At 44.4% G+C, this 13,565-nt stretch overlaps 1 protein-coding gene across 1 annotated transcript; it reads right to left on the reverse strand.

Moving 5' to 3' along the window:
* Positions 1 to 3,001: 3,001 nt before the first annotated feature.
* LOC103647360 (trimethyltridecatetraene synthase-like) lies at positions 3,002 to 4,716 on the reverse strand. Its single transcript, XM_008671903.3, has 2 exons — positions 3,792 to 4,716; positions 3,002 to 3,675 (listed from the first exon to the last, which is right to left on the reverse strand). Exons 1-2 carry the CDS (start codon positions 4,698 to 4,700, stop codon positions 3,163 to 3,165), a joined length of 1,422 nt encoding a protein of 473 aa, XP_008670125.2. The 5' UTR covers positions 4,701 to 4,716; the 3' UTR covers positions 3,002 to 3,162.
* Between the last annotated feature and the right edge of the window lie 8,849 nt (positions 4,717 to 13,565).

The raw sequence follows: 13,565 nt of genomic DNA on the forward strand, positions 1-13,565 counted from the left end.
GATCATGATTTTATTGCATATTTTATGATTTTATTGCATATTTTATTATTTTATTGTCGATTTATGTACTAACTTGTTTTTGTTAAAACAGGATGTCAAAGAAAATGAAGTCTTTAGCTCGTAGTTTGCTTGGGTCGAGGAGTAGCTCGAGGAGCAGCTCGAGGGGTGAGGATTCAGTTTTTCAGGGCACAGGTTCTACCATGAGCAGACGGAGAGCGCTGGCAGAACATTTGCCTCCACAAGATGTAAGTTAGTTGTTAAATTACATTATTTGAGTTACTTAATATTGTATGATGTAAGTTATTTGTTTCATAGGATGCTGAAATTGAGGAACCAGTGGTAGAGGATCATGCAAGAGATGATGATGAAGATGATGGTGGAGATAATGTGGGAGATGATGCTGGAGACGACGCTGGTGGAGATTCTGGGGCTGGTGGAGATTCTGCAGCTGGTTCTGGAACTTCTCGAGTTAAGAGAACGAGGAAGCTGCATTTTGTTGGACCACCTCCAGAGCTTCCACCCGAATCTCGGGTTGTGATAAAGCCTAGTGGAAAGTGAGTGACATATCTTTGCTTAAATGTTATTGAAAGTTATGTTTTAATTTCTACATTGATTTCTGTTTGCAGGACTTGGATCGACGACTCGTTCACAGGCACAGGACACTACAGGCAGGTGAACATGGTTCTTGGTAATCTTGTTCGTCTGCACTGGCCTGGTCTTGTGACTTTGCCTACTGGCGAGTCTGTCCCGGCCACCACTTGGGAGCATTATCGCTATGGTGTCTGTAGAACGTTTGGCAACACACAGGCACTAGTTTGGGATGCATTCTGGGTATGACTTGTTTATACTATTTTAGTTATTCCATATATGTTTGCTTTTATGATAACACTATGGTTTTTGCAGAAACGGTACAAGTTGCCGGACGATGGATCATATGATATGAACGCTCGTTACGTGTTTGAGTATAACGCGAACGATGTCGTTGCAGATGCAATGTACTATGCACGAATTCAGGCTATAAAGGCATGGTACAGAGCAAATGCTGATGATCGACCGATGCCAAATACAAAGGCCGAGTAGTCATCAATTTACCTGACGGAGGAGCAATACCTAGAGGTAAACAGGTTGTTGCCTCTCATATCGCACGAAGCCATGTATTTGCTTGCTTTATTTAAAAAATTTCATGTAGGTGTCGGTGCCGTGGATGGCCACCCGATCAGACGGTTATCGGGCATTGTGCAAATGGTGGGGTTCCCCTGAGTTTCGTGCCATTTCCGAAAGGAACAGGGGAAACCGTGGAACTGAGTCGTTCCACAACTACGGCGGTGATGGTCATGTGCGCTTGGCTAAGCGAATGGTAAGTCTCAGTTTGTCGTAACTTTGAATTACATAGAAATGTGTCAATATAACTTTTATGTACAGGAAGTCAAATCCGGCCGTACGCCCACGGATGTGGAGGTGTATATGCAAGGCCATAGGGGTTCTGATCCTCAGAATCCTGATGTGTTATGCACTCAGACGGCCACCGACCGTCTAGTGAGTTTTTGATACTCTATTATGTGTTTGATATTGTTTGCAATGGCATAGGGGTTATGCACTTATATTTGATATTGTTTGCCTCCAGGCTTCGTATGGGCAGGAGATGGTTCAACGCCATGGGGAGGAGTACGATTGGAGGAGCCAGCCAATCGACCCTCAGGCAGCATATGCTAGTGCAGGAGGACAAGCTCATGGACGGTGAGATTATTTGATTTGGTTTTCAAAATTGTCATCATATGCTTGCGATTCAACTGAGGCATGAGTTACTATACTAAGTGCATGGTTCACTCTTGTAGGTTGGGTATTTTTGATTCTACGATTGATTCCAGAGAGCTGAGACGCCGTGGACGACAATCCACATCGTCGTCTTCACAGTCGTCTCGTTCACGATCAGCAGCCCATGAGATAGAGCTTGCGGTGTTGCGTCAACAGGCAGAGTACCATCAATCAGTCTTGAGGGATCAATTGGAGTACCAGAGGCAACAATCTGAATACCAGAGACAACAAGCCGAGTACCAGAAGAAGAGGGACGAGTATTATGCAAGCCTCCAGGCCCAAAATCAAGCTCTTCTCTCGGTACGTTGAAGTAACATTTTGTAGCTTATTTTGCAAAACACTTGATGTGTGTCTTGTTTGTTCAACAATGACTTGTATATAATTTGTAGCAACTAGCCCAACAAGCGGGCGTCCCGATGCCGACATATGGGATGCCGCCTCCGGACTTTGCACTGCCAATGCCAATGTTGGCGCCTCCACCTCCGCCTCCGCCTCCGTCACAATTCCCTATGGTATGTACACATATGCGTGTGTGACATGTTCATAGATGTCTTATGTGTTTAAATGAACAACTGAGTGGTTACTATTTCATGTGCTTGTGTTATAGGGATTTCAGACACCACCCGCTTCAGTTGCCGCACCTGGAGATGGGTCTGGTCAAGACGACACAACACATTCGTGGGTGAACAACCTTTTCAACACGCAGAGTCCAGCCGGAGGAGGTGGCTACTCGAACCATCCAGACGATGGATATGATTGATGTGTCGTGATGTTTATTTATGAAACACTTTGCAACACTTGTTTGTGAGACACAATTTCAGTTTGCAACAACCGTCGAACCTATATGTTGGTCGAACCTATATGTTGATGTTAAATTTGTGAATGTTAATATTTATGTGAGAATATTTGTGATTGTGAATACTTATTAGAATGTGTATATTTGTGATTGTGAATGTGAATGTGTATATGTGCATGAATCTGTTTTTGTTTTGTAAATGTCAGATTTTTTAAAAAACAGAATTTTGTGTAAATTCTGTAATTTGTTATGTCCGACGGCCTAGTGTTAGCCGTCGGACATAACCTAACCTTATGTCCGACGGCATTAAATACCGTCGGACATAACCTAACCTTATGTCCGACGGCTTCTCGCTGGGCCGTCGGACTTAAGCTTGTGGGGCCCACTGACTGACCGGTAAAACGGTTGAGATGTATTATTTCCGACGGGCTCTAGCAGCCGTCGGAGATAGGCTATGTCCGACGGCTGCCGTCGGACATTGCATTATTTCCGACGAGTTATCTCCGACGGCTTAAAGCCGTCGGAGATAAGTCTTTGCCGTCGGAGATAAGCTATTTCCGACGGTTTAATTCTAATGTCCGACGGTTTTGGCCGTCGGACGTTTCTCCGTTTACTGTAGTGTTGAGCCCGGGGCACATTCGCCGGCCAGAGCCGAACGGCAGCAACTGGAAGTCCTGACCCCTCAGGTCGATCTTGCTCTCGAGGAACCGCTCCGGCCGGAACTCCTCCGGCGCGTCCCACAGTGCAGGGTCGCGGCCGATTCCCCAGACGTTGATGAACACGACCGTGCCGGCGAGCACGTCGTAGCCGTCCACGGATGTGTCCTCGCGGGCCACGTGGGGCGCCAGCATCGGCCCCGGAGGGTGCAGGCGCATGGTCTCCTTGAGGAGCGCCTCAACGTAGGGGAGGCGAGGGAGGTCGCTTTCCGTCACCAGTCGGTCCGGCCCTATGACGTGGTTCAGCTCCTCCATGGCCTTGGCTAAGGTCTTGGGGTTCTTGAGGAGCTCCGAGACAGCCCACTCCATGGTGCCTGCAGTAGTATCCGTGCCTCCGATGATGAGGTCCTGCGCCAAGATATAAAGCTTTATTAGCTTGCTGATCATCGATGTATGCAGCATAGCCATATGTATGGTATATACATAGATATAGGGAGGATGTGTATCTACTATGTAGTAGTCACCTGTGTGATAGCCTTAACATTGTCCCTGCTGAGCTGCACCTCAAGAATAGTGTCATCGGCCAGCTGCAGCAGCACGTCCACCATGTCCTTTGGCACGAAGCTCCCTCCCTCGCGTAGCCGCCGCTCGTTGTGTACGTCCAGGACATGTTCCAGGAATCGACCAAACCTCGCGTTCATCCTCTTCATCCTTGCAACGTAGCCCTGCAGGTCCAGCCAATCTAGCCACGGGATGAAGTCACCAATGTTAAACGCGCCGTGAAGCACGAAGAACTCGTCCACCATCTCCCTGAACTCGGCAGGCGTTACCACCGGCGGCGCTGAGTTCCCCTCCTCCTGGACGACGTACTTCCTTCCCAGAACTATGCGCGAGATCACTCCCAGCGTCATCGTTTGCAGGTAGTCCCCAAGCTGCACGGTGCGCCCAGTCGCTTGGCGCAGCTGCTGCAGCATCACGCGCACCTCCTCGTCGCGGATGTGCTCCAAGGACTCGAGCCGCTTGGCGCTGAACAGCTCGGCGGCGCAGATCCTGCGTGCCTGGCGCAGGTACGGCCCCAAGGGAGCCCATAGGATGTCGGAGCAGTCGTACGCGGTGTACTTGCCGACTGCGAACCTCGGCCGGTCGGCGAACGCCGCGTCGTTGGTCTTGAGGAAGAGCTTTGCCATCTCAGCGGACGCGCCGACGACAACAGGCAGCGACCCGAACCAGAGCTGCATGAGCGGACCGTACCGTTTGGAGAGTTCGTTCATGGAGCGGTGGGGCAGCTCGCCCATGATGAGGTTAAGGTTGCCGACGATCGGCCATGGCTTGGGGCCCGGCGGGGGGTTGTAGCCCCGGCGCCGGCCGCGCAAAAGGAAGAGCGCTGCGACAATGCCGAGTAACGCGGCCCATGTTGCTAATGCTAGTTCCATCGAGTAGGTTTACTTTAGCTGAGCAACTGGGAGGTTTGTGAGCTTTATAATGCCCCGTTCGTTTTTTCAGGAATCATCAACAGAAACGATTTTTGGCTAAATTGACATTCCACCACTTTTCAAATTTCAGATATAAATCTATCATAAATTCATGTGATGGAGGATAAGAAATAATTTTATTTATTAGTAGAATTTATTTCTGCTATGTAACTTACAAGACGTTTTTCGACTCACTCATCTATAATAAAAATATAATATATAAATATCTTAAACATCTTGCTAATAATAGTATATTGATATGTTTTGCATAAAACCAAATAGCTTAATTGATATATGCATAAATTATTATTATTAGAATAGAATTTAATTCTAATAATTCAAACGAGGTGTAAGTTTTAATAAAATCCAGAATAAATTCTGATCCATTCCTGCACAAATTGAAAGTGGCAAGCTTTTAGACTTGCTATGGCTATATTATTCTGCCTAGCTGCCTCGCTTGGGATTTTTTTTGCATTTATGATACAAAGAAATACTTTTACAGTCCCTCACATCTATCACCTGATGATCCATATAAATAAAAAAAAATAAATTATTAAAGTATTAAGTTGTAAATTTTAATCTGTTAGGTGCATACCCATATCCGAATCGGGGGTCGGTATGACCGTCTTTAATTAGTGACATAATACATTTTAATTGGTTCATGCGTGCGTTATGACAACTACTTATTTTTTAATCATTTCAGCTTCAATCTTTTTAAATATCTATAAATTATATGATTTTTTAGCTTCGGAAATGGTTTGATTTTAACTTATACAGTGCTGGGATGACTGTAGGCTAACAACAAAAGTATTAGAGCGTTCACTAATACACAGAAGCTCTATAGTGGCGGTTCTAGAGCTATTTGCACTGGCGTTTTTCAGTGCCGCCAGTGTTAGGGGCCAGTAGAAATCGGCCTTTTTCATTGGCGGTGTACTTAACACAGCCGTCAGTGTAAATACATTCTTTTCCAATCACAGTTCAGTTAAATAAACCGCCAGTGTATATGATATTTTCACTGGCGGTGTACTTAATACAGCCGCCAGTGCAAATACATCATTTCCATTGACGGTTCAGTTAAGTGAGCCGCTAGTGTATATGATATTTCCACTGGCGGTGTACTTAATACTGCCGCCAGTGTAAATACATTATTTCCACTGACGGTTCAGTTAAGTGAGCCGCCATTGTATATATATTTACACTGACGGTTTCTTAAGGCGGTTGCACCTGTTTTTTTCACTGGCGTGTTGTAACTGAAATCGCCAGTTTAAATTTCTGCGTGACGCCATCTTATAGCTCTTTTCTACTAGTGGTTGTAGTAGATACAAGTTAACGATAGTCGATATTAGGGTCTATAGCCGATAGATATGGTGATAGATACAAACTCACATGGTTAAAACCAGCCTGTCTTTTTCTCAGTTATTTTTTAAAAGGAAAAACTGTTGGGAGAAGACTTTACAAAAGGTCCTCAAAGTAACGAGTTTTGTTATCTTAGGACTGTTTCAGGGACAAAGTAACATATAGTTGATGGCCTTAGCAAGCCAAGCGAGATAGAACAGAGCATGGATGAACAATGGCATCAACGCATCATCGAAGCCCACCCCCTAGGGCTAATGCTTAGATGAAGCTTTAGACAAAACTTAGATGCTGGAGAGACGAAAGAATCTAGAAGAGACATACACGACATGTCTCATGCATGGGACAAAAGATAAGAACACTCTCGTGGGTTTTCATGGGCCTTGTATATAGAAGTGATGACATTGATGTAATTTTATATAAAAATATGCATATTGTGTTCCTGTAAATAAGTGAGCAGTACCCATACACAAAATGATCATTTGTCAACCTTCTTCCTTTGCCTCCATTCCACTCGTTGGCAAAGGAGAAAGCATTATCAGTTTAATTGTGTTGCCCTCTTATGGTTCCTTGCATGAACCTTGACAGATAACCAACAACAACTACATAAGTCCCAACAATATATTCAACTATAGTATAAAATTCCCTCGATGCAGCTAAAACCTTCTAACTAATTCAGCTAAAGACCTCTTCGCGTTTTTTTCCAATTGTTATTACTTGTTGTAAATGAAAAAGTTGCTATATCTCAGGTATCTAACAATCTTACACAACTAGCACGTTTTTTTAATGGCCATACAACAATAAAATTACATAAATTGTTATAAATATCACATTTTGGTTATCATTTTAATCTTCGTAGGCATTGATTAACTGCTTGACTTCATCTGATTGAATGGTTACATGCATGCATTTAGGTCATGGAGCGAGGCCCAACCGAGTTGTAACCTTCATGTTGATCATTACTTCAAATCAGGTCTGCATCCATGTGTTTGATGTGTACGTCCACGTGTTAATGTTGCCACAGTATTCCAATTGACGTCGACAAGACAAGTCTTAAAACAAGATCGTGAGCTGAGCTTGACTTGGTCCAAACCCTCATATATTTGGAACAACTCTATTTTATTAGTACAGTTTTTCCAATTTCAGTTTCACAAAATCACAAATAACTTTATTTATAGAGCTGAATCTATTTTGATGAACCTTTTGGTATAACAACCCTTATAGCCGATAGAAATAATAAATTATTTACAGTGTTCTTTTTTCTCTCATTCTCTCCTATTCTCTCACTTCCTCTGGTCCTTCTTGTCCTCTTTTGTATGTGTACCCCACAGCCTTGCCCGCCTCCACGATGCGTCCACATGTGTTTCTAGGGCTGAACAAAATACTTATAGTTTGTTGGCTTACTTGGATCGCGTGCTTGGCTTGACTCAACTCGAATCAGCTCGTTTATATTTTTTCACGAGCTGAGCTAACATCCTAGCTCGATTTGTTAACGAGTCAGTTCGAGTTGAGCTCGAACTAGCTCGTAAGCTCAAAGGAGCTAGCACATTTCAACAAAATAAAACTATATACATTTCATTGACGCATGAGTTGGTGAAATGTTTTCATGTATGTCTGGTGCTTGTGGCATTTGGGTTAAATGGATGAACATGTGTGTGAATTGTGAATTTATGATAAACTCATGAGTGATAAGTGATGGATTGTGTTAATTTGATGTTGAATTGAATTGATGTGGTGTATAAAACTATGAGCATAATTACTCTTTTCTATTGTTAATAAATTGGTTTGAAATTAACTAGCAATTGATTACATTATATATATATATATATATATATATATATATATATTATGAGCCCTGAGCTTGCAGTAACTAGAGAAAGCCCTAGTCCAATGGTACATTTTGGTCCAACCATACCCCCTCAAGCCAGGGTGGAACTAGGCCCTAAGACGCCTATAAAACACTGACATCACACCTCCATCGCGTCACAACCACTTCCTCCAATTGCCATCGCCCCACCGTCGCGGCCAGCCGCATTGCATCCTCGTCATCGCAGGTTCTTCCTTAGCCACACGGTTGCGACCCCCTCTATGTTGATCGGTCGTTGTTTCTCCCCCACCCGGCCCCACGTCGTTCGGTCGTTGCTTCTATGCCAGTGGTCATTGCGTTCTCGGGAGGCCATCTCCTTCACCTTGGCATGCCACCTTCCCTGACGCATCCGCACGTCTCCACCCTATCGGTGCGGTCACCGGTGTCGTATTTGTTCGCGAGAGTAGCATCTTGTTCGTCGTATCTTGTCCGCGGGACTCGCATCTGGCGGTGGCACGCACCATGTGTGTGTGGAGAAGGCAGACGCGGACACACATAACAGGATGGAAGGAGGACACCGTCGTGGGAGTGGAGACTGAGGAGGAGGTCGACTATGGGAACTAGCCACGATGTCGGCTACCAAGGGGAAGGGAAGAGAGGCAGGCGATGATGACATTTGTTGTCAACCCTAGTTGTCTCACCAAGATCAGAGTTTTCCTCCTTTTGTGGAGCACCATTTATGATATAAGCGAATAGTATTTATGCTAACAATCGATGATTTTATGCACATAATCAGTCGTTAACCAATGTTGTATATGATTTCCGATAATGGTACAATGTTTTTACGATAACTGAGGTAACTATATATGATAACTTGGGTAACTTGCACATTCTCAGACGTACTATTTATGATAACTTGGGTAACTTGAGTGTTTGTGCTATTGTCACCTTGTAATCTTGGTGAGTTAGAGCACTTGAGGTTCTTATGACCTTCCATAGAGGCCGACCCTCCAAACTTAGTGTGACGTAGCAATTACTTGATGTGTAGGAGACGAGATATAAGTTATTCTTTGGTAGAGGAGCTTCGTAGTGGATGAAGCCAAGGTGACCAAAAGAGTGGGTGGCGGTGGTGAGTCTAATAGTGTTTTGGCACTTGTCTTGGTTGCACAAGCTTTATGGCAAGCTTGGCACCATGACTAGGGATGGCTTGATCACTAAGGGTCTACCTTGGTGGATCTCCAATGTGAATTTTGGGTTGCATTTTGACAACTAATACCAATAGATACTTCCTTGCCAGCTCTTGCATTGTTCTTTAATAACTTACTACGCTTTGGTTTCTACATTATGCTTGATTTGTGTGGTGTAAGGAAAATGGATAGAGCTCCATTAATAGTTGAGCTATCGTGTTTGATGGCAAACATAACTATTTGAACTAATATTATTTGCTAGTGTATTTGGTTATAGTTCAAATGATTCAAAGTGAACTTGGACAAAAAAACAAAAGAGTGTTATGGAAGATCAACACCTCAAGAAAGTGAGAGCACCTAGAGGGGGGGTGAATAGGTGATCCTGTAAAAATAGCCCAACAAAAACAAACATGGTCTAAAATGGATTAGTGAGACTAAAAACCAAGTTCGAATGAAGAGTGTGAGAGGAGAAGACTTCTTCACTTAATTGCACTCACAAGATGACTATTAAACTTTGAGCAATATTGTAACTGAAGTGCTAGAAAGAATAGAAGCAATAAAGTAAAGTAGACAAGTGACACGGTGATTTTTATCCCATGGTTCGGTCAAGCATAAAATACTTGCCTACTCCATGTTGTGGAGTCCCAATGGACGAGGGTTGCACTCAACCCCTCTCAAGTGATCCATTGATCAACTTGAGTACCACCGTTGTTTTTCTTATCTCAAGTTTTTCCCGTTGTGAGGAATCTCCACAATTTGGAGTCTCTCACGCCTTACACAATTGATCTCAAATAATTCACAAGAGTAAGGGGGAGTAGAGACACACACAAGAGACAAAATCACGACAACACACGCACACAAGTCAAGAGAAGAGCACAAGAGACAATGCAGCGGAGTTACAACTCAAAAGACGTGCTCAAATCTCTATCTAGCAAAGCAATGGCGTAGTCGCAACGTCTTGATGTTGTAGGATGTTCAAGGAATGCTTGATGTAGAGCTCCATGCGCCTAGGGTCCCTTTTATAGCCCCAAGGGACCTAGGAGTCATTGGAGTTCCATTTGGAAGGCCCTGGTTGTCTTCTATCCGCGGGTGCACCGGACTGTCTGATGCACATCGGACACTACACAGTGCAACGACTACGGATCGCTTGATTGGTTGGTTTCCTGTTTTGGGGGCCCGGACTGTCCGGTGGTTGGCACCGAGCCGTCCGGTGCACCATGTGACCATTAGCCCCTAGCCAACGTGGCCACTAGCCGTTAGCTAGCTGGCACACCGGACTGTCCAGCGCTCCGCGTGAACGGTCCGATGAATTATAGCCGACGCAAGCAAAAATTCCCAAGAGCAAACTGTTCGGCGGACTATGCACCGGACTATTCGGTGCACACCGGACTCGGTGCTACGCAGAGCAGTCCTCCTTTTTCAATCTAAGTCTCTTTTGCTCCTTTTGCCTTGACTTCATAAGGTCCCTGGCACTTAGACAAATATGATTAGTATACAAAACAATCGACTAAGTGTCCGGAGCTTACCTTTTCACTTGGTACCATATAGATTTGTGTTATGCCCTCTTCCAAGCTCAATTTGCTTTAAGTACCTAAGCTCATTGCTCATGTCATATGATGTTAGTCTAAACATAATGTGTTAAACATTTAATCACCAAAACAATATAGAAATGGCCCAAGGGAACAATTCCCTTTCAGAAAGGTACTAGAATACTCATTAGAGATATACAACATTGCTAACATAAGGTTGATATGTGCCTTTGTGGTTTGAATCTATGATGAGTGATTGTCAATGAAGTAGCATCTTGGGTTGAGTCGGGTGAACAAACTAGGGCATCATTGTGTGCAACATGTCCCTTCCCTTATGGTACCTAGGTGTGGAGTCTAGAGAAAGTGGTCAATGATGAAGATGAAGGTCATGAGAGTTCATCCCTATGAACTATGAGTAGTGAAGACAAGCGCTTAGACTTGACTGAGGGATTTGAGGAGTGGTGGCTGACACCTAGGGACACCAACAATAATGAGACATGGTAGAGTAGATTGTTTCACTAGCACAGTCAAGGATTGGTGGGACACGTGTTCCAGAATATATGGGACGTGTATGGATTATTCTACATTTGATCGTTTGGTAGTTGAGCCTCAAAGCCACCCAGCAGTGGTTTCGTGCATTGGGCCTAAAAAACCATAGTGCGGTTCTAGCAAGAATCGGAGGTAACACATGGAGTCATCATAGAGGTTGCGTAGAGGCATAGCAAATCAGTGAAAAGGGAATGTGGTTGTTGTCGGTGTTTATGACCTCACTGCGCACCATGGGGTTCCCCACGTGATGTTTTTGGGCAGGACAACGTCGTTGATGGTGAATCGATTGTACGTGCAGGTACACATTGGATCACACAAGAGTTTATATAGGCTCGAGTCACTAGAGTGCATAACACCCTGCTTCTTATCGAGACTGAGTATTTGAGTATCTCTGGTGTACACGGATTACAGATGAGCTGTCGGTGGTGGAGAGTGAGTTCTCCTATCGATCTAGTGGTGGCATGGTTGTTGTGAGAGGGATGATGAGCTATGAGGTGGTGACGAGCTGAGATGTGATGTGCTGAGAGGTGACCTAAGAGCGTAGGGGCACCGCCTCGGCATTATATAGACGACAAGAGGATTATCCTTTTACAAGTCGTGATCACTCTCTAACTCTACCTGAATCCTCCTTTTACTGCGGCATGCATTCCTGCTTATCTGGAGTTCATTTTCCCTTCATCCGAGTCATCTCCGAGTATCTAGCACTTCTGGTACTGTTGGGGGCCTTCGTCTTCCGAAGGTCCTCAAAAACATGATTTAACAATGTTTTTGGAGTACGATGCATGGTATGAACAGGTACCTTCGGGCTTGGATCAGAACCACAATGTGAAGAAGTACAAAGAATGTGAAGGTTAGCGCAAAGCCGAAGCTATACGCAGGGGACCTTCAGCATGATAGCAGAAAGGAGAACCGACTTAAAAGGAAAAAGGCTATTTAGACCTCGATGAATTACTACAGAGTCATTAGCAAATGTAAAGGGCATGAGTGTAATTTTACATGGGCTACGTCCTGTGCCTATAAATAGATGAACAGTGCTCCCGTACTGGTCAGGCTGACTTGGCATTTGCTTTCGCGGCATGCTCGTATTATCACTTTCTATCAAGCCGAAGGTATAAATGTAATTCAATATTGTTCATATTTATTCATGATTACGTAATAAGAAATATATATATATATATAATGATATCATATAATTATTCATGTTGTTTCTCATGTTTCATATGCTTCGTCTTTTATACAAATGTGTTATGATGATGAAGGTATGTCCTTCATAACCTTCGTCTGAAGATCATTATATCCTGAGGGAGATAATGCTTCAAAGGACGGAGGGATTTAACATTTAACAGTTTGTGTTGCCTTGTTCTTAATTCATAGCACTTGAGAACAAGTCCCCAATAGGTACGCTCATCCTTCCTGCCCGAGGCATCAACGCATGACTCGATCATCCAGCATCAGCGCATGACTTGATCGTCGGGCCTGAGGCATCTAGCTTGGTTGCGGCCCGAGGGCATGCCTTGCAAGGAAAGTTATCGGGAGGCCCATCAAGCGATCCATGGAGTGCTTCTACGCTCCCGCTCGAGGTCAGCCTCGGGTGAGTCATGAGTGCATCTCTTGCCTGAGGTTGGCCTCGGGCGAGTCGTGACTGCTTCTCCCGCCCAAAGTTGGCCTCGGGCAAGATGGAAATGTGTCTCCTGCCCAGAGCTAGCCTCGGGCGAGACGGAACTGCATCTCCCATCCGAGGTTGGCCTTGGGCAAGACGGAACTATGTCTCTTGCCCAGAGTTGGCCTCAGGTGAGACGGAAGTACATCTCCTATTTGAGGTTGGCCTCGGGCGAGTCGGAATTGTGTTTCTGTGCTCATAAGGACCCAAGGGATATCTGAGAGCACCTAGAGGGGGGTGAATAGGTGATCCTGTAAAATCAATACTAAACAACACAAACTTGGTTTATGAAATGTTAGTGAAGTCAAAACCAAGATGCTATGACTAGAGAGGGAGACAATTTCTTCACTTAATTGCTCTTCACAAGATGAGTATTAAACTTAGAGCAAGTATAAAGTGAGTAGAAGTAAAGAAATCGCACAAGAATAAAGACAGTTGACACGGTGATTTTTATCTCGTGGTTCATCTAAGTGGAACACTTGCCTAGTCCACGTTGTGGCGTCCCAACGGACGAGGGTTGCACTCAACCCCTTTCAAGTGATCCAATGATCCACTTGAATACCATGGTTCTCTTTATCTCAAGTTTATCCCCTTTGTGAGGAATCTCCACAAGTTGGAGCCTCTCACCCATACAAGATTGATCACAATGAAACCACAATAGTAAGGTGGGAATAGAAACACACGCAAGAGCTAGAGTCGTAGCAACGACACGCACACAAGTCAAGAAACGAGCACAAAACA

Source organism: Zea mays, chromosome 2 (assembly GCF_902167145.1).
Source record: "Zea mays cultivar B73 chromosome 2, Zm-B73-REFERENCE-NAM-5.0, whole genome shotgun sequence".
Lineage (NCBI taxonomy): Eukaryota > Viridiplantae > Streptophyta > Magnoliopsida > Poales > Poaceae > Zea > Zea mays.